This window comes from Stomoxys calcitrans, chromosome 3 (genome assembly GCF_963082655.1).
Source record: "Stomoxys calcitrans chromosome 3, idStoCalc2.1, whole genome shotgun sequence".
Taxonomy (NCBI): Eukaryota; Metazoa; Arthropoda; class Insecta; order Diptera; family Muscidae; genus Stomoxys; species Stomoxys calcitrans.
Window position 1 is genome coordinate 66,154,826 of NC_081554.1, and position 20,710 is coordinate 66,175,535.

Consider the following 20,710-nt stretch of genomic DNA (forward strand, 5'->3'; position numbering starts at 1 on the left):
GCCAGACTTTTTTCCTTCACCATAGGATGGGGTATCTTAATACTGATTTAGTCTTTCCGTTTGTAACATCTCGAAATAATCGTCTAAGATCCCTTAAAGTGTATATATATTCTTGATCGCCATGACATCTTAGTCGATTTAGGTATGTCCGTCCGCCGGTCTAACCGTCCGTCCATCTGCGCGTCCGTCCGTCTGCGCGTCCGTCCGTCTGCGCGTCCGTCCGTCTGCGCGTCCGTCCGTCTGCGCATCCGTCCGTCTACGCGTCTGTCCATCTGCGCGTCCGTCCATCTACGCGTCCGTCCGTCTGCGCTTCCGTCCGTCTGCGCGTCCGTCCGTCTGCGCGTCCGTCCGTCTGCGCGTCCGTCCGTCTGCGCGTCCGTCTGCGCGTCTGTCCGTCTGCGCGTCCGTAAGTCTGCGCGTCCGTCCGTCCGTCTGTGCGTCCGTCCGTCTGCGCATTCGTCCGTCTGCGCGTCCGTCCGTCTGCGTGTCCGTCCGACTGCCGACTTCTTTAGCTTTTAGAGCGCCCAATTCTTATCCGATTTGCCTGTAATTTTGCACACGGTGTTTTGGGTTCACTTTCAACCACTGTGCTAAGTATGGTTTAAATCGGTTAATAACCTGTTATAGCTGCCCTATAAACTAATCTGGGGTCTTGACTTCTTGAGTCACTAGAGGGCGCAATTCTTATCCGATTGGAATGAAATTTTGCACGACGTGTTTTGTTATGATATCCAATAACTGTGCCAAGGATGGTTTAAATCGGTTAATAACCTGTTATAACTGCCCTATAAACTGATCTGGGGTCTTGACTTCTTGAGTCACTAGAGGGCGCAATTCTTATCCGATTTGGCTGAAATTTTGCATGGCGTGACTTCCAATTACTGTGGCAAATATGGTTCAAATCGGTCCATAACCTGATATAGCTGTCATATAAACCGATCTGGGATCTTGACTTCTTCAGCCTCAAGAGGGCGCAGTAATTTTCCGATTTGGATGAAATTGGATGTACAACGGCTTCTCCCATGACCTTCAACATACGTGTCAAATATGGTCTGAATCGTTTATAGCCTGATACACCTCCCCTATGAACCAATCTCCCTATTTTACTTCTCGAGTCCCTAAAAAGCGCAAATTCCTATTCGATTTGGCTGAAATTTTACACAATGACTTCTTCTATGGTCCGAATCGGACTATAACTTGATATAGCTCCTATAGCATAGCAATTATCTCCTTAGTTTGCCTAAAAAGAGATATTGAGAAAAGAACTCGACAAATGCGATCCATGGTGGTGGGTTCCCAAGATTTGAACCGGCCGTACTTAGCACGCTTTACTTGTTCTTTTCTAATCTCTTACCTTTTTTGGTGGCTCTGTTGATTTCTCCTCCGAATCATCATATTCATCTGAATCATCCATTTTTAGGGCATTCTTGGCAAGTGATGAAGGATTTAAAACTCCTGTGGGTGATGAGGATTTAGAATCACCTGTCAACTGTATGGGTTGTTGTTGCTGTTGTGGTAAAGAAGGCACCGGCAATTGGGCAGATTGTTGTTGTTGTTGTTGCATCATTACACTCGGCACTTGTTGTGGCTGTTGTTGAACGGATCCATCAGGTTGCATTGCATATGAGGGTCCCTGGGGCAGTGTGAATTGTTGTTGTTGTTGCTGGGACATTGTTAAGCTCTGTTGTTGTTGTTGCTGCTGCTGTTGTTTCTGTTGATTTAAAATAGCCTGTTGCTGCCAATTGGAATTAATGGGTGCTGGAGGAGGGGGTGGTGGCGGGGGCAAAAGAATATGTTGTTGGGCATACACAGAATTTTGTTGATCTGCATGGGGGATATAGAGACCACTTTGTTCCAGAGTTGAAGCTACATTATTGCCAACGCCACCATTGATATCTGCTGATGAGCCAGCTGGAGTATAGATGACATTGCTACCAGGCTGGCGATTATTAACAAAGGCTGTAAAACCATCACCGACAACATTGACACCTTGTGGCAGGGCATTCATGTTTTGCAAATCTGGATTTCCTGTAATGGTAGAGAAAGGGTTTAAACCGTTTGTAAGATTGCGTGATATCAACAGAAAGAAACATAAACACCGACATAGTTAAATCCTAGGCCCTCTCTCTGTCCACCACTATAGGCCTGTCTGACTATCTGGTGTGGCAAGAAATATTCATTAGTAGTGAAGTTAGTATACCTTCCCTTCCTATGATGATTGGCATAAAAATTGGCTCTGTTGTCTGTCTGTTTTGTATTCTAATGTGCTGTTCTAACTTTCATTTTGTCTATCGTTCATGTGTGCCTTTTGTCTAAGTTTGCCCTTTAGTCTTTTTGAAAAATCTTAGCATGGGGTGTTTTTCTTAATGTAGTAATTTTCTTTGTACATTCTATTTGAAGACTTTTTTTCACTAATTACTTTTTCTCGTTTCTTTTGGAGTTTTTCCTCCTTAATTGGTGTTTGGTGAATTTCTTCTCGCCTTCTTTAATGTTGAATTTTCCACTCTGTTGAGCTTAAAACAAGTTCAGCCTAAGCGGTATTTTTATCAGAAGTTCATAATCAACGCCATCACCATCACCGTCGTCATCATCATTAGCAAGTGACACCATTGCATGACATTTGAATATGTTGCTCCGCAAAGCAGTTGAATAAAAGCGAATTGTTCCCTTTAAATGGTATAACGGAGTAGCACATAACCCTGATCTGGTAAAAATAAATGTGGGTCATTAAAGTATTGTATAGCAGTTTAAGGGTTTATGTAAACAAGTGAAACAAGCTAACACAATTATTTAAAGTAGGTGGAACGAACAAAACTTCTATAAAAAAAATTATAACAGATTTCTTAAAAATCATCCAACCCTATTCCTATAATGGGTCTTTGATGAACCTTGACGTCATCAAAATGTGAGTGTCATATTCGATGGCCACCGTAGAGCAGGGGTTAACATGTCCGCCTATGATGCTGAACGCCTGGGTTCGAATCCTGGCGAGAACATTAGAAAAAAACAAGTAAAAGCGTGCTAAGTTCGGCCGGCCGAATCTTACATACCCTCCACCATGGATCGCATTTGTCGAGTTCTTTCCCCGGCATCTCTTCTTAGGCAAAAAAGGATATAAGAAAAGATTTGCTCTGTTATTAGAGCGATATCAAGATATGGTCCGGTTTGGACCAGTATTAAATTATATGTTGGAGACCTGTGTAAAATGTCAGCCAATTCGAATTGCGCCCATTGGGGGCTCAAGAAGTAAAATAGAGAGAACGATTTATATGGGAGCTGTATCGGGCTATAGACCGATTCAGACCATAATAAACACGTTTGTTGATGGTCATGAGAGGATCCGTCGTACAAAATTTCGGGCATATCGGATAATAATTGCGACCTCTAGAGGCTCAAGAAGTCAAGATCCCAGATCGGTTTTTATGGCAGCTATATAAGATTATGAAACGATTTGAACCTTATTTGACACAGTAGTTGAAAGTACGAATAAAATACGTCATGCAAAATTTCAGCCAAATCGGATAAGAATTGGGCCCTCTAGAAGCTCAAGAAGTCAAATCCCCAGATCTGTTTATATCACAGCTATATCAGGTTATGAACCGATTTGAACCATACTTAGGACAGTTGTTGGATATCATAAAGAAATACCCCGTTCAAAATTCATTCCAATCGGATAAGAATTGCGCACTCTAGAGGCTCAAGATGTCAATACCCAAGATCGGTTTATATGACAGCTATATCAGGTTATGAACAGATTTGAACCATACTTGGCACAGTTGTTGGATATCATAACAAAACACGTTGTGCAAAATTTCATTCCAATCGGATAAGAATTGCGCACTTTAGAGGCTCAAGAAGTCAAGACCCAAGATCGGTTTATATGGCAGCTATATCAGGTTATGGAGCGATGTAAATCATACTTGGCACAGTTGTTGGATATCATAACAAAACACGTTGTGCAAAATTTCATCCCAATCGGATAAGAATTGCGCACTTTAGAGGCTCAAGAAGTCAAGACCCAAGATCGGTTTATATGGCAGCTATATCAAAACATGGACCGATATGGCACATTTACAATACCAACCGAACTCCACTAATAAGAATAAGAAAATTTGTGCAAAATTTCAAGCGGCTAGCTTTACTGCTTCGGAAGTTAGCGTGCCTTCGACAGACAGACGGACGGACGGTCATTGCTAGATCGACATAAAATGTCTCAGCGATCAAGAATATATATACTTTATGGGGTCTCAGACTAATATTTCGAGTAGTTACAAACAGAATGACGAAATTAGTATACCCCCCATCCTATGGTGAAGGGTATAAAAATTAACCGGTGATTATCCCCTCCTAATGATGGCGACATTTGTGAGGTACTTTGCCATGTTAAAACTTCTTCATAAAGAAGTGTCGCACTGCAGCGCGCCGTACGGACTCGGTTATAAAAAAGAGGTCCCTTATCATTGATGATGAAGAAAACGTGCAACTTAATGACAATACAACAGGCTTATGTCCTGCCATAGGTTGGGCGATGTTGATATTTTAGATATCCGACCCATAGATATACAGGTTAAGTATGAGGGGGCCACTGCGCCTATGAGACTCAAGGCGATGGGAGAATGTAAACAACTTTACGGACAGTATACTAGCCAGGACGGTAAGGTTATGGTTATTATGGCCTTGGAGTCATTGCCCGATTAAGGATGATCGAGAGACCGGTTTACATGGGAGCCATATAAGATTATAGACTGATTTGGACCGTATTTCGCGTAGTTATTGAAAGTCGTTAGAGAACACCGCATGCAAAATTTCAGCAAAATCGGAAAAAAATTGCGGTTTGTAACGACTCAAGAAGTCAAATCGGGAGATCGGTTTATATGGGAGCTACATCAGGTTATTGACCGATTTGGGCCGTACTTTGCACTGTTGTTGGAAGTCAAAACAGAACAATATATGCAAAAATTTCAGCCAAAACGGACAAAAATTTCGGCTTACAGGGGCTCAAGAAGTAAAATCGGGAGATCAGTTTATATGGGAGCCATATCAGGTAATAGACCGATTTGGGCCGTACTTTGCACAGTTATTGGAAGTCATAACAGAACACTATGTGCAAAATGTTAGTCAAATCGGACAAATATTGCGGCTTCCAGGCGCTCAGGAAGTCAAATCGGGAAATGGGTTTATATGGGAGCTATATCAGGTTATAGACCGATTTTGACTGTACTTGGCTCTGATGTTGGAAGTCAAAAAAAAACTAATACATGTAAAATTTCAGCCAAATCGGACAAAAATTGCGGCTTACAGGGGCTCAAGAAGACAAATAGGGAGATTGGTGTATATGGGAGCATTATCTAAATCTAAACCGATATGGCCCATTTGCAATATCCAATGACAAACATTAATATTAAGTAACTAACAAAATTTCAAGCGGCTAGTTTACACTATCGTGATTTCGACACACAGACGGCGGACGGACATGGGAAGATCGAATCACAATGTCGAGACGATTCGGAATATATATACTTTATTATTATTTCGAGGTGTTACAAACGGGATGACTAGGTTAGTATACCCCCATCCTATGGTGGAGGGTACTTGGTACATAGTTTGCAAAGTGAAGCCATTGATGAACCATAAAATTTACAAAAAACATATAAAAGCGTACTAAATTCGGCCGGCCGAATCTTATATACCCTAAATCATGGATCGCATTTGTCGAGTTCTTTTCCCGGCATCTCTTCTTAGGCAAAAAAGGATGAAAGAAAAGATTTGCTCTGCTATTAGAGCGATACCAAGTTATGGTCCGGTTCGGACCACAATTAAATTATATGTTGGAAACCAGTGTAAAATGTCGGCCAATTCGAATAAAAATTGCGCCCTTTGGGGGCTCAAGAAGTAAAATATAGAGATCGATTTATATGGGAGCTGTATCAGGCTATAGACCGATTCAGACCATAATAAACACGTATGTTGATGGTCATGAGAGGATCCTTCGTACAAAATTTCAGGTAAATCGAATAATAATTGCGACCTCTAGAGGCGCAAAAATGACGGTTTATATGACAGCTATATCAGGCTATGTACCGATTTGAACCATACTTGGCACGGTTGTTGGATATCATAACAAAGTACTTCGTGCAAAATGTCAGCCAAATTGGATAAGAATTGCGCTCTCTAGTGGCTCAAGAAGTCAAGATTCAAGATCGGTTTATATGACAGCTATATCAGGTTATTGACCGATTTGAACCAAATTTAGCACAGTTGTTGGAAGTCATAGCGAAACACGTCGTGCAAAATTCCATTTCAATCGGATAAGAATTGTGCCCTCTAGACGCTCAAGAAGTCAAGACCCCAGATCGGTTTATATGACAGCTATATCAGGTCATTGACCGATTTGAACCGTACTTGGCACAGTTGTTGGATATCATGACAAAACACGTCGTGCAAAATTTCATTCCAATCGGATAAGAATTGCGCACTCTAGAGGCTCAAGAAGTCAAGACCCAAGATCGGTTTATATGGCAGCTATATCAAAACATGGACCGATATGGCCCATTTACAATACCAACCGACCTACACTAATAAGAAGTATTTGTGCAAAATTTCAAGCGGCGAGCTTTACTCCATAGAAAGTTAGCGTGCTTTCGGCAGACAGACGGACGGACGGACATGGCTAGATTGATATAAAATTCACAACGATCAAGAATATATATACTTTATGGGGTCTCAGACGAATATTTCGAGTAGTTACAAACAGAATGACGAAATTAGTATACCCCCATCCTGTGGTGGAGGGTATAAAAATGTAAGGGTGAAGTAGTATATTTTTCAACTGTGGACCACGAATACAATAAGGCTATTTTGTGTATCGCAACTATCCAGCCTTCCCAGAAACTGGTTAGGAATCGCAAGTGTGACTACAACAATTACAACACAGTACCTAGCTTTGTGGTTAACTAATTTTGTCCTAATAAACTTTTCATAAACAATAGAATAGGGTTTCATAAATATAAGAAATATTATAATAATTTTTTTCTTAAATGTTATGAAAAATGGTCATAAATTCGATGAAAGTTTTTCATAAATGTTATGAAAACTTTTCTTGAACAACATGTTTAATTTTCATAAATGTTATGCCATGTTTCATTGATTTGAAACGTGTTTCATATATGTTATGAAAAGTTTCATTGGGGCGTAATTAAACATAATTTTCATAAATTTTATGACAAAATCATAAATATCATGAACATTTTTCTTTCTCTGTACTAAATTGTTGAATTTCAAACTCACGTTTATAACCACCTATACATTAACAGGAATGAGCATCGTTTATTGCACTACTCTGAGTGAACGTTTGCTGTTCTCATGTACTGAACGATACATATAAAATAATTTATAAAAAAATGCTGAATAATTTTGTAAATTTGTAACTAGAACACGCAATTCTCACAACCATGCCTTGGTGCTTGAAAGCGTATACCTTAAGTACTAAATGGCTTTTACGCGTGCGCAGCCATAACATAAGCTTCGGGCAAGCTGTCATGCTAAATAGACATAAATAGCTGTGGCTTAAACTAACTTTTGCCGTAAACCGAAAGCGACAGCTTGTATGATAGGGAGACAAATAGTTAAACTCTAAGAAAGTGTGAGTTTGAGTTGGAGCTCATGTAATTAACTTACTAAGATTAATTTAACTGTGAGAAAATACCTAAAGTGATGTTCTTGAAATGAGTGTACCAAGTTTGCAAAATTATTATGAAAAAGTACTTTAAAATCTAAAGATTTTCTTGATTCTAGACAGAATACAAGTACGATATAGCATGAAATAATTCATTAATGCGATGGTTAGCTTTGGAAGACAACCCATAAAAATTATGCAATTAGACATAATATTTTAATTCCATCATAAAATTATCTTAATTAAAAATTATTCCTAATTAAATAGTCCAACATCTATTATAGGCCATAACAGTTTTGCTTACCACACTTGCCCACAGAACCATGGGCTGGTTCTGTGGGCAATTCAACTCCATAGTGGAAATTAAATTTAAAATCCAAATCCCAGGGTGAAAAAGAGCAAATTTACCTTAAAACACTGGCAAATTTTACCTAAACTCGAAAGACAGATTGATGCTACATAATGTTAGTGGGACAAAAGATGCTTAAATTAAAGGCAACAAGTAAAAGCGTGCTAAGTTCGGCCGGGCAGAATCTTTTATACCCTCCACCATGGATCGCATTTGTCGAGTTCTTTTCCCGGCATTTCTTATTAGGCAAAAAATGATATAAGAAAAGATTTGCTCTGCTATTAGAGCGATATCAAGATATGGTCCGGCTTGGACCAAAGTTATATTATATGTTGGAGACCTGTATAAAATGTCAGCCAATTCGAATAAGAATTGCGCCCTTTGGGGGCTCAAGAAGTAAAATAGAGAGATCGATTTATATAGGAGCTTTATCGGGCTATAGACAGATTCAGACCATAATAAACACGTATGTTGGTCATGAGAGGATCCGTCGTACAAAATTTCAGGCAAATCGGATAATAATTGCGACCTCTAGAGGCTCAAGAAGTCAAGATCCCAGATCGGTTTATATGGCAGCTATATCAGGTTATGAACCGATTGAACCTTATTTGACGCAGTTGTTGAAAGTAAGAATAAAATGCGTAATGCAAAATTTCAGCCAAATCGGATAGGAATTGCGCCCTCTAGAAGCTCATGAAGTCAAGTCCCCAAATCTGTTTATATGACAGCTATATCAGGTTATGGACCGTTTTGAACCATACCTGGCACAGTTGCTAGATATCATAACAAAATACTTCGTGCAAAATTTCATTCCAATCGGATAAGAATTGCGCCCTCTAGAGGCTCAAGAAGTCAAGACCCAAGATCGGTTTATATGACAGCTATATCAGGTTATGAACCGATTTAAACCATAATTGGCACAGTTGTTGAATATCATAACAAAATACTTCGTGCAAAATTTCATTCCAATCGGATAAGAATTGCGCCCTCTAGAGGCTCAAGAAGTCAAGACCCAAGATTGGTTTATATGGCAGCTATATCAAGTTATGGACCGATTTAAACCATACTTGGCACAGTTGTTGGATATCATAATAAAACACGTCGTGTAAAATTTCATTCCAATCGGATAAGAATCGCGCACTTTAGAGGCTCAAAAAATCAAGACCCAAGATCGGTTTATATGACAGCTATATCAGGTTATGGACCGATTTAAACCATACTTGGCACAGTTGTTGGATATCATAACAAAACACGTCGTGCAAAATTTCATTCCAATCGGATAAGAATTGCGCACTCTAGATGCTCAAGATTTCAAGACCCAAGATCGGTTTATATGGCAGCTATATCAAAACATGGACCGATATGGCCCATTTACTATACCCACCGACCTACACTAATAAGAAGTATTTGTGCAAAATTTCAAGCGGCTAGCTTTACTCCTTCGGAAGTTAGCGTGCTTTTGACAGACAGACGGGCGAACATGGCTAGATCGACATAAAATGTCGCGACGATCAAGTATATACATACTTTATGGGGTCTAAGACGAATATTTCGAGTAGTTGCAAACAGAATGACGAAATTAGTATACCCCCCTTCCTATAGTGGAGGGTATAAAAATGCAATCTTGCCCACAAACATGAAGGAACAGGGGGTAAACAAGTCACTTATCAATTAGGGCTGTCCGATTCAAGTTTAAGTTCAATGATAAGGGACCTCCTTTTTATAGCCGAGTTCGAGCGATGTAGCGCTGTACGACTCCTCTTTGGGGATAAGTTTTTCTATATCATAGTACCTCACAAATGTCGTCAACATTAGGAGGGTATAACCACAGATAAACTTTTTTTCTAATGTTCCCGTCAGGATTAACACACAGGCATTTAGCATCATAGGCGGTAATTGCAACTTCTGCGACATGGTTGCCTGCAGTATATTTTGGAAATATATTCGGAACCGTTTCCGCGTGACTTCGAAGTGGTTCACAACCATCTCTTCTACCCGGTTAGGGGAAGGATGATTTACGCATCTGACTATAACGCCTTTCATCGTATGCCGGGCTCCCCCGGAAAGTACTGGTACGACCAACTCAAGAGGTAGAAAGAAATTCCAGATGGCAACAAGGACGTTCCTATATTCAGACGACCCGGATATGAAGACACAATGCCCGACAAAGGTTTGGTTGAAAAAAAGGTGCAGAAATTAATCTGCCCCATGCCACAATGGACATACACCTAAATCAGTAATCGGCTTCTTGTGCGCTCTCAGATTAATTTCTGCACCCTCTTTTCAACCAAACCTAACCTAACCTATGTCGGGCATTGTGTCTTCACATCCGGGTCGCCTAAATGTAGGAACGTCCTTGCTGCCATCTGGAATATCTTTCTACCCCTTGAGTTGGTCGATTGCATGCCCTCTACTGGTTGGGAGTTAAAGTCGCCTGCCACTATATGGTTATCATCAGTCTTTCTCAGCGCATCCTCGATAGCATCAAGTTTGTATTGGAATTTGTTAATAGCATCGCTGGAGGTAAGGTAACAACAAAACAACGTAAATTTCATTCGCTTTACCCACACGGTTACTCCTGATACTGGCTGATGTGACTCGTAACTTGCTGTTCTTAGTACGAGTAGTAATGCCTTCGCTCTTGACTGCGTTTCTAGGGCCAGTACTTCAAATTGGTAGTCATATAGGGGTATACTATTAGTGATCTCCATAGGTATTTTATTTTTGTTTGCAAGATTTCAAACTACATTAGCAACTAGCCTGCTCCGCCGTCAGGTTAGTTCGGCTTTTGTTGTTTTTAGTCTTGTATCACACTCAGTGGCAATTGCGGTTAGGAGAAAGTTTCCCAGCACTCTAAGAGATATACTTCAGGAATCTCTGCGCGCAATAGCAAAGTGGGCTACCGAAAGTGGTCTGGGTATAAATCCGTGCAAGACAGAAGTAGTTCCTTTTAGCAGGAGATACAGTGGAACCTATCTCCTTGGAAGGAGAGAATGTTCCATTTACATAAAGCGCAAAATACCTGGATGATTGGCTGGACAGGAAATTGAACTTCAAATCCAATATTTTAGAAAGGGCAAGAAAGGCCACTCTTGCCTTATACACCTGCAAGGGAGCCATTGGCAAAAGTTGGGGATTTAGACCGCGTGTCATACATTGGGTATATACTGCAGTTGTCAGACCAATTATGCTATATGGTGTTGTGGTCTGGTAGACGGCGCTTCAAAAATCCACCTACTGCTCAATACTTAACCGGATCCAAAGGATGGCTTGTTTGTGCATCACAGGCGCACTGAGGACGACACCATCTGATGCTCTGAACTTAATGCTACATCTTATGCCTCTGGACATTGTAAAATTGCAAATTTTGCCCATGAATATTACACTAAAGAACAGGGGCAAACTTCTCACATATCAATGAGTGCAGTTCGATTCAAGTTTTAAGCTCAATAATAAGGGGCCTCCTTTTTATAGCCGCAGTGCGACACCTCTTTGGAGAGAAGTTTTACATGGCATAGTACCTCACAAATGTTGCCAGCATTAGGAGGGGAAAACCACCGCTGAGAAATTTTTTTCTGATGGTCTCGCCAGGATTCGAACCCAGGCGTTCAGCGTCTTAGGCGGACATGCTAACCTCTGCGCTACGGTGGCCTCCAACATTGTGGCTACCCAAATTGCAGCGAACACTGCCGTGGGGTTAAGGAAGCTTTCTCTATGGTCATGTGGCGTCTACGGACACTGCGTTATCCTTGATACAATGTCCGATGTTGCAGGCAGTGTGGATTACACCCTACCTGAGCCGCTTTTGATAAAAATTACTGTACCACTATGCCTGATAGAGCCGATTGGAACTACGATATCCCTGGTAACAGAAGTTACATAGACTTCTATACGGATGGAGTGTACTCTAAAGATTTAGAACTGGTCATATCGAAGAGGTTACCCGACCACTGCAGTATGCATCAAGCAGAGATCCTTGCAATTGAGGAAGTGGTGGAATGGCTAAGATATAATGTCATTACGACGATTGGCATAAATATCTTCTTAGACAGCCAGGCAGCCATTAAATCCCTGGAGAACGTATTTCTGAACACAAAAACCGCCTTCGACTGTCGCAGATTTCTCAACGAGATGGCTGAACAGTTCAAAATTCACCTGTTCTGGGTGCCGGGTCACAGAGGATGAGCTTGTGAGACTAGAAACTACCCTCCACATTGCAGGGATAGATGAATCCGTGGGTATGCCTCTAGCGACATGTAAGCTAAGTTTTCAGGACCAGGCCCTAAAGGGAAACGAACGCATTCCAAAACTATCTGGCCTCATCTAGACTTGAGGAGGTCTACTATTTTTCTGTCATTGGCTAGAACAGACGTCTCAGTCATTGTGTTCGTCATGACAGGTAACTGTCTATTCGAAAAACATGATGATTGCCAGCAACAACTTTTGTAGAAGCTGTAGGGACATCGAGGAAGAAGATACTATAGAACACCTTCTGTGTGTGTGTCCCGCACTAGCCGTTAGAAGGAGTTCCACTTTAGGTTCTCATTTCTTTGAGAACCTGTCTGATTTAGCGGATGTGAACATTCGCAAGTTATTGGAGTTTTTAAAGCGATCTGGGTGGTTCAACGGCAGGAACTAGAAGGCATCTTCCTTCTTCTGTTCCTGTGATATCACAATGGACGAAAACGTCTAAGTAAGTCTGATGGCAGACTGCCACTTAAACCTAGCCTAACCTATCCCTCAGTATTTGATCGATATCTTGTGAGGATGATGTCATCTCTGCCGATTTTTATCTTCAAAGTAATGTATCGTCTCATCGTCAGCAGCAGATAAACAGATCTGTTGCAGCTGTAAGTCAAGTGAATCCTGCCGGCTTTTGTATGGATCTTAATTTGGCAACTTTTGTGTTCCTCAATATAATTACCGCGGTGATATTTTCTGCATGGCCCACATAGTAGGCATCGTCTGACATACCTTTCTGTGGAATCTCGTCAAGGGTGGCCTTCATAGATCTTAGCTTTGATTGTATCGTAAACCAGTGTCCAATGTTTGAAATCGTCTTAAATAACCCTGTCACTTGGGACGAACCTTTTTGAAAACATAAAGGCAACTATGCCACATAGTTTATACAAGCCTGTATAAAGAGCAAAATTCATCGAGACGTGCTGCAAATCTCTTTGAGCTTATGATGAAAACTCTGCACTTCAATGAGTACAAAATTGTTGATTTCTCGATGTGCCAACTTCCCTCACTTCAGTGATACTTCTATACAGACATATTGATAACAGATAAAAGAACTCTACGAAGAGGCATTTTTCTCCTTTACAGTAGATTTTTAACGTACTAAAATACATTCCTAATCTTTTACAACATAAACCGGACAAATAATTTGATTCCAATTACAAAGAAATAAACGTTGAATTGACATGTTATTGTTCATTATTTTCCTCAATTTTTTACTCACCTCCATTACTGCCACCAACACCAATAGGTGTGCCTGAGACAATTTTTCGTGTTTCCCATACAGTTGGATCTTCACGGTTATTGACCACAGGTATGGAAGCTACAACACCAGCAGTAGCTGCCTGATGTGAGGGTTGTTGCATATTTTGTAGCTGCTGTTGAGCTGATTGTTGCATTAGCGAGGGTTGATATTGAGATAATGAGGAACTGACCGAGGCTGTTTTACTATTGAGGGATGATGTAGTGTCAGATGAAGATTTAGAAGCGGGAGTTAAATTACTATTGGCTCCCGAACATTCCGGTCCCTCATCACTGCCATCTTCACATTGTGGTATACCGTCACAGGCATTGTAAATAGCAATACACTCACCCGAGTGGCAAGAAAATTGAAAGCGGCCACATTGTGCGGAAGCATTTACTGGAAAGGAAAGGAGAATATTAGTTGAATCTTTGGCATTTATTATGCATTTCCTTAAGGATTTGTGGAAATGGTTCCAATCATTGATCCAGCCCTATCATTTGCTTTTTTGTTTATTAGAACTCCACTTATTATTATTTACCTTTGGCTTCCTGTGCCATATCCGTTCCTAGGGACTTTTTAGTACTTCCATTGGATGGCATTGCATTAATCAGCCCCAGCTCTCCGTTCTTCTCTCTTATATCTGGTTTAAGTTTAAGATTTGATAGTTCCCATTCTTGTTGTGATATGCCCGATGAGCTCTTGTGTGCCACCAACGGATGAGGAGTAGTTATATCCAGACCATGTCGTATAACTGGAGTCAAGACAGCACTTGTATAATTGGCATGTCGTGTAAATTTACAATGGAAATTTTCCGGTGTGCCACATTCGAATAAATAGCAATAGCCATCCTTTTTACTTTCGAAAATGTAGACATCACATGATTCGGTTTCACAACACAAACGTTGACACTCTTCCATGGTGTCCAATTCGAGGCCTTGTAGATATTTGCCCCCAATGGCCTGAGATTCACCGGTACGTATTATGGTATTTTTGTGAACATCAAATTGGCCTTGTTGGGAAAAAAGGGGAAGATGTAGTTGGATCAAAAATTCAATTGAAAATTATTTGGGAGTTATGTACTTACCTAAACATATCTGCAGGTCCATGCGCTTTTGTAAATGATGCGTTTTGCCATCATTCAGGGTTTCGAAGTTCACCACTTCCTTAGTCGCATGAGTACCCATGTGTTGCACATTTGCAATTAATAGTAGTGAAACAATAGCCAGAGGCGAAATTGTAACATCCAACATGTTTCTGGCAGAGTGCAACTTGTTGACAAAGATCTAATATGGGTGAAATCTGAGAATCAAAGAATAAAAATTGGGTCAACTAAATCCTTGGTTTATTCAGTTATCCTGGTTTTATAGAGATCATTGTAAATTGGTTATATTTCTTAGGATTTTTTTTTTGAAGAATTACATCCACTAGGGTTTGAAGCACAAATTTTATTTTTAGCCCCTTTTTTAAAAAAAATTATTATTTTGGAATTTTACGAACTTTCGCCAGTTTTTGGAATAGAGGTATTTTTGGGGAGAAACAAGCATTTTTAAGTTATAAACCGTAATGCTCGCATACGACGCTAGATGTGGTTTGAATCCCCGGAGAACAGTAGAAGAATTTCTCGACTGCGCGACTGTTGACGCACATCGAAGAGTGTGCAGGGAAAAATGAAACCGCTTCGCTTGATGGGTCTCCGTCTGCAGGATCGTATTATGGTCAGGCAGTCTAAAACAGATCTCAGTCCTTGTTTTCTCAATGTAGACCAGCAGGCCCACTCTTTCCTCTAGCTTTTATCCATCCGTGTAACATGAACCTCCAGATGGCAATAAAAGGGTTCCGTCAGTACAGGACTGTGCCGCTGGCAGCAGTGACTCGTACTCGACCTCAAGTGTTGTCTCAGTTATCCGATCGGAAATCTCTTTCATTCCTTCCAGGTTTACTATCGTCGCCTCAATTATACAGCGATGGTATAAGCTGCACTGAATCCTCTATCCATTCTCCCATCGCTTCAAGTCTCATAGCCCCAATGGCTGCCTCTCACTTGATCTGTATATCTATGGGTCGGATATCTAGAATGGTCTCTATTGCCCTAGTAGGAGTGGTCCTCATAGCTCCACCTATGCCAAAGCAGCATATTCTCTGAACCTGTTGTTATACCCCCCACCGAAGGATGGGGGTATATTCATTTTGTCATTCCGTTTGCAACACATCGAAATATCCATTTGCGACCCTATAAAGTATATACATTCTTGATCAGCGTAAAAATCTAAGACGATTTAGCCATGTCCGTCCGTCTGTCCGTCTGTCTGTTGAAATCACGCTACAGTCTTTAAAAATAGAGATATTGAGCTGAAATTTTGCACAGATTCTTTTTTTGTCCATAAGCAGGTTAAATTCGAAGATGGGCTATATCGGACTATATCTTGATATAGCCCCCATATAGACCGATCCGCCGATTTAGGGTTTAAGGCCCATAAAAGCCAAATTTATTATCCGATTTTGCTGAAATTTGGGAAAGTGAGTTGTGTTAGGCTCTGCGACATCCTCCGTCAATTTGGTCCAGATCGGTCCAGATTTGGATATAGCTGCCATATAGACCGATCCTACGATTTAGGGTCTGAGGCCCATAAAAGCCAAATTTATTATCCGATTTCTTTGAAATTTGGGACAGTGAGTTGTGTTAGGCCCCTCGACTTCCTTCGTTAATTTGGCGCAGATCGGTTCAGATTTGGATATAGCTGCCATATAGACCGATCCTCCGATTTAGGATCTTAGGCCCACAAAAGCCACATTTATTATCCGATTTTGCTGAAATTTGGGACAATGAGTTGTGTTAGGCTCTTCGACTTCCTTCATTAATTTGGACCAGATCGGTTCAGATTTGGATATAGCTGCCATGTAGACCGATCTTCCGATTTAGGGTCTTAGGCCCATAAAAGCCACATTTATTATCCGATTTCGCTGAAATTTGGGACAGTGAGTTGTGTTAGGCTCTTCGACTTCCTTCATTAATTTGGCCCAGATCGGTTCCGATTTGGATATAGCTGCCATATAGACCGATCCTCCGATTTAGGGTCTTAGGCTCACAAAAGCCACATTTATTATCCGAATTTGATGAAATTCGGGACAGTGAATTGTGTTAGGCCATTCGACATCTTTCTTCAATTTGGCCCAGATCGGTTCAGATTTGGATATAGCTGCCATATAGACCGATTTCTTGATTTAAGGTTTTGGGCCCATAAAAAGCTCATTTATTGTCCGATGTCGCCGAAATTTGGGACAGTGTGTTATGTTAAGCCCCTTGACATACTTCTGCAATATCGCACAGATCGGTCCAGATTTGGATATAGCTGCTATGTATACCGATATCTCGATTTAAAGTCTTGGCCCCATAAAAGGCGCATTTATAATCCGATTTCACTGAAATTTGTCACAGTGACTTATGTAAGGCTTTTCGACATCCGTGTCGTATATGGTTGAGATCGGTTTATTTTTAGATATCGCTACTGTACTTTGGTCCAAATCGGAACATATTTTGATATAATTGATATGGGGCATAAGGTATGCAATTTTCACCGTGGTGGTGGTGTATTCCCGAGGTGGTGGGTATCCAAAGTTCGGCCCGGCCGATCCTGATTGTTACACCTCAAATTAAATTTGCTGTCCAAGATCTCTCCTAAGTGTTTGACCTTGTCATATATCGAAATCGTTTTGTTGAGGAAACGTGGTGAGTCAAATTGGCCCACCTTCGTCTTCCTCGTGAACAGGCATATTTCATTCTTCTCTAGGTTAGCATTGAGACCCCTGGGTCTAGCCCAGTCATATGCCATATGCAAGACCTTTTCGGCCCTTCTGCATACCTCGTTCGGATCCTTACTCCTAAGAAGTATTAAAACATTGTTTGCATAGCAGATTTTCAAGAAATTTAAATGGTCACCCAAAGGAGAGGCGATAAAATGCCCCCAGTGGAGTGCTTTGTGCCACGTTCTGTCTTGTCATGGGACCCGCAATTTATCAACCTGTTCCTTAGCATATGGCTTATCCAGTCTCTAAGGATCCGGTCCACCAGGTACTGGTCTAAGGATTGGATCAATGTGTCGATCCGCACATTGTTAAACACCCCCTCGAAGTCAATGCAAACCGCCAATGTGTACGTCATGGCATCGAAGGATTCTTCTATTTTATGCACAACCTCGTGCAGGGCAGTCTCCACCGACCTTCCCTTGACGGAGGCATGCTGTTTGTATATGAGCAGTTCGCTGGATGTCCACTCTTTGTCATGGTATCCACAATACGTTTCATGGTTTTGAGTAGTACGTCCTATCTACTCAAAAGGCTTATAGGTATGTAGGCCTTTAGTGTCGCCTAACTTTCCTTGCCGGGCTTTGTTATAAATACCACTCTTGCCTCTTGCCAGTCTTTCGGAGTATATGTAAGTCCTAAGCACTTTGTGAAAATAGTGGCCAGATGAGGCGCCAGATAGTCTTCCTCCTTTTGTAGAAACGCCGGAAATATTCCATCAGGTCCGGGTGACTTAAATGGTTTGAAGCTCCTCAAGGCTTCCTTGACCATACATTCCATTATGATACGCCTTTGATCAACGCCATCAACCTCCAAGATTCCGGTATCTCTGTGTGTCCCGTCGTATCCTGTGGAAAATGCATTCTCATCAAAAGCCTAAACATATCCTCTGTTGACACTGCTCTCACTTCATGTCGTCTATTAACGTTTCAGTTTGGATATGGGTTTTTGAGAAAAACTTTTTCATCTTGGCGGCATTATTAACGCTACGACCTGGTCGCAGAAAAGCTTCCAGGAGGCACGTTTTACCGCTCTGATAATCTTATTGTATTGCTTGAGCCGTGGGTAATACACATCCCAATATTCTTTCGATATTTTACGGCGTGCTCTGTTAAAAAGTCTGCGGGCCTCTTTTCCAGTTTTGCGCTGATTTCTTTGAACGGCCGTATCTTCTAAACTAGTAATCTGATATTTTTTGGGTAGCATTTTTGAAATCGTTCAAATGTTTTACAGAAGAAAGTTTCTTTCTAAATTTCGTAGGCGCACAAGAAAATATTGATTTTTGCCACCTGTTTCCTCTGTCCGCGCCATAGCCCGACGACAGCATAGTTAAACGCATTAAAATACAACGGTTGCTTTGACTAGGTCATGCTGTCGGAGTGAATGAAGAAACACCAGCGAAGAAGTCTTTAAGCGGCGGCCATGACACGCAAAAGGGCAAGACCAATCTTATTGTATATGGAGTGACCAAGTGAGAAAAACATATCGAAACTGGGGGTCAGAGATTGAAGAAGGGGTGCAGAATATAAAGGCGCTTGGAAATCTATTGGGTTGCCCAAAAAGTAATTGTCGGTAATATAGTCGGCGTTGACAAATTTTCAACGGCTTGTGACTCTGTAATTGCATTCTTTCTTCTGTCAGGTATCAGCTGTTACTTTTAGCTTGCTTTAGAAAAAATGTGCGCGAAATTTTGTTTACATTTGTTTGTTTGGCGTCAATTTTAATATGGAGCCCACAAAGGAGCATTTTCGTCATATTTTACTTTATTATTTCCGTAATGGAAAAAACGCGGAGCAGGTTGCTAAAAAGTTACGAGATGTGTATGGTGATAAAGCCTTAAAAGGAAGACAGTGTCAAAATTGGTTTCGCAAATTCCGTTCTGGAGATTTTTCACTTAAAGATGAGCCACGTTCAGGTCGGCCAAATGAAGTTGATGATGACCAAATCAAAGCATTAATCGAATTGGATCGTCATGTAACTGAGCGTGAGATAGGAGAGAATTTAAATATACCAAAATCAACCGTTCATTATCACATAAAAAGTCTTGGACTGGTGAAAAAGTTTGATATTTGGGTACCACATGTATTGAAAGAAATTCATTTAACAAACCGAATCAACGCTTGTGATATGCACCTTAAACGCAATGAATTCGATCCGTTTTCAAAACGAATCATAACTGGAGATGAAAAATGGATTGTTTACAACAACGTTAGTCGAAAACGATCATGGTCCAAGCATGGTGAACCAGCTCAAACCACTTCAAAGGCTGATATCCACCAAAAGAAGGCTATGCTGTCTGTTTGGTGGGATTGGAAGGGTGTGGTATATTTTGAGCCGCTTCCAAGGAACCAAAAGATTAATTCGGATGTTTACTGTCAACAATTGGACAAATTGAATACAGCCATCAAGGAGAAGCGACCAGAATTGGTCAATCGTAAAGGTGTCATATTCCACCAGGACAACGCTAGACCGCACACATCTTTGGTCACTCGCCAAAAACTGAGTCAGCTTGGCTGGGAACTTTTGATGCATCCACCATATAGCCCTGACCTTGCACCATCAGACTACCATTTATTTCGATCTTTGCAGAACTCCTTAAATGGTAAAACTTTCGGCAATGATGAGGCTATAAAATCGCACTTGGTTCAGTTTTTTGCAGATAAAGGCCAGAAGTTCTATGAGCGAGGAATACTAAATTTGCCAGGAAGATGGCAAAAGGTTATCGAACAAAATGTATATTTGATTAAAGTTCATTCTAAGTTTTATTAAAAATGCATTTACTTTCTTTTAAAAAATCCGCAATTACTTTTTAGGCAACCCAATATATTACGTTCCGCTTAAGGATCAAATGATTTGTAATGACCAACTAAAATAAAAGTAAAGTAAAGTTGAATTCACTTTTAGAGAACACTCATATAGACCGATCTGCAAATGCAAATTTGCCCATGACCATTCCATTAAAGTGCCGTCCGATTCAAGTTAAAAGCTCAACGATAAGGGACTTCCATTTTATAGCCGAGTCCGACCGCCTGCCGCAGTGCGACACCTCTTTGTGGAGAAGTCTTTACATGGCTGCCATACCAAATGGTACAGTACCTCCCAAACGTCGCCAGCATTAGGTGGGGATAACCACCGCTGAAAAATTTCATGATTTTCTTGCCAGGATTCGAACCCAGTCGTTCAGCGTCGTAGGCTAACCTCTGCGCTACGGTGGCTTCCGGTTTCTCCATTTTATTTCTTGAGGACACCGAGGGCGAAATTTTCGCTCGATTTCAATAAAATTTAAAATATTGGTTTGCCCAAAAAGTAATTGCGGATTTTTTAAAAGAAAGTAAATGCATTTTTAATAAAACTTAGAATGAACTTTAATCAAATATACTTTTTTTACACTTTTTTTTCT

The 20,710-nt window shown here is 40.8% G+C and overlaps 1 protein-coding gene across 2 annotated transcripts in view; it reads right to left on the reverse strand.

Moving 5' to 3' along the window:
* LOC106081552 (alpha-protein kinase 1) overlaps nucleotides 1-20,710 on the reverse strand; it is a 28,978-nt gene that overhangs the window by 5,305 nt on the left and 2,963 nt on the right. For both annotated transcript variants that reach the window (XM_013243575.2, XM_013243573.2), the window contains exons 2-5: nucleotides 14,594-14,808; nucleotides 14,048-14,518; nucleotides 13,489-13,905; nucleotides 1,355-2,028 (exon numbers count right to left, since the gene is read on the reverse strand). In XM_013243575.2, coding sequence (XP_013099029.2) covers nucleotides 1,355-2,028; nucleotides 13,489-13,905; nucleotides 14,048-14,518; nucleotides 14,594-14,759 — 1,728 coding nt within the window. In that variant the 5' untranslated portion in view covers nucleotides 14,760-14,808. The remainder of the gene's footprint in view (nucleotides 1-1,354; nucleotides 2,029-13,488; nucleotides 13,906-14,047; nucleotides 14,519-14,593; nucleotides 14,809-20,710) is intronic.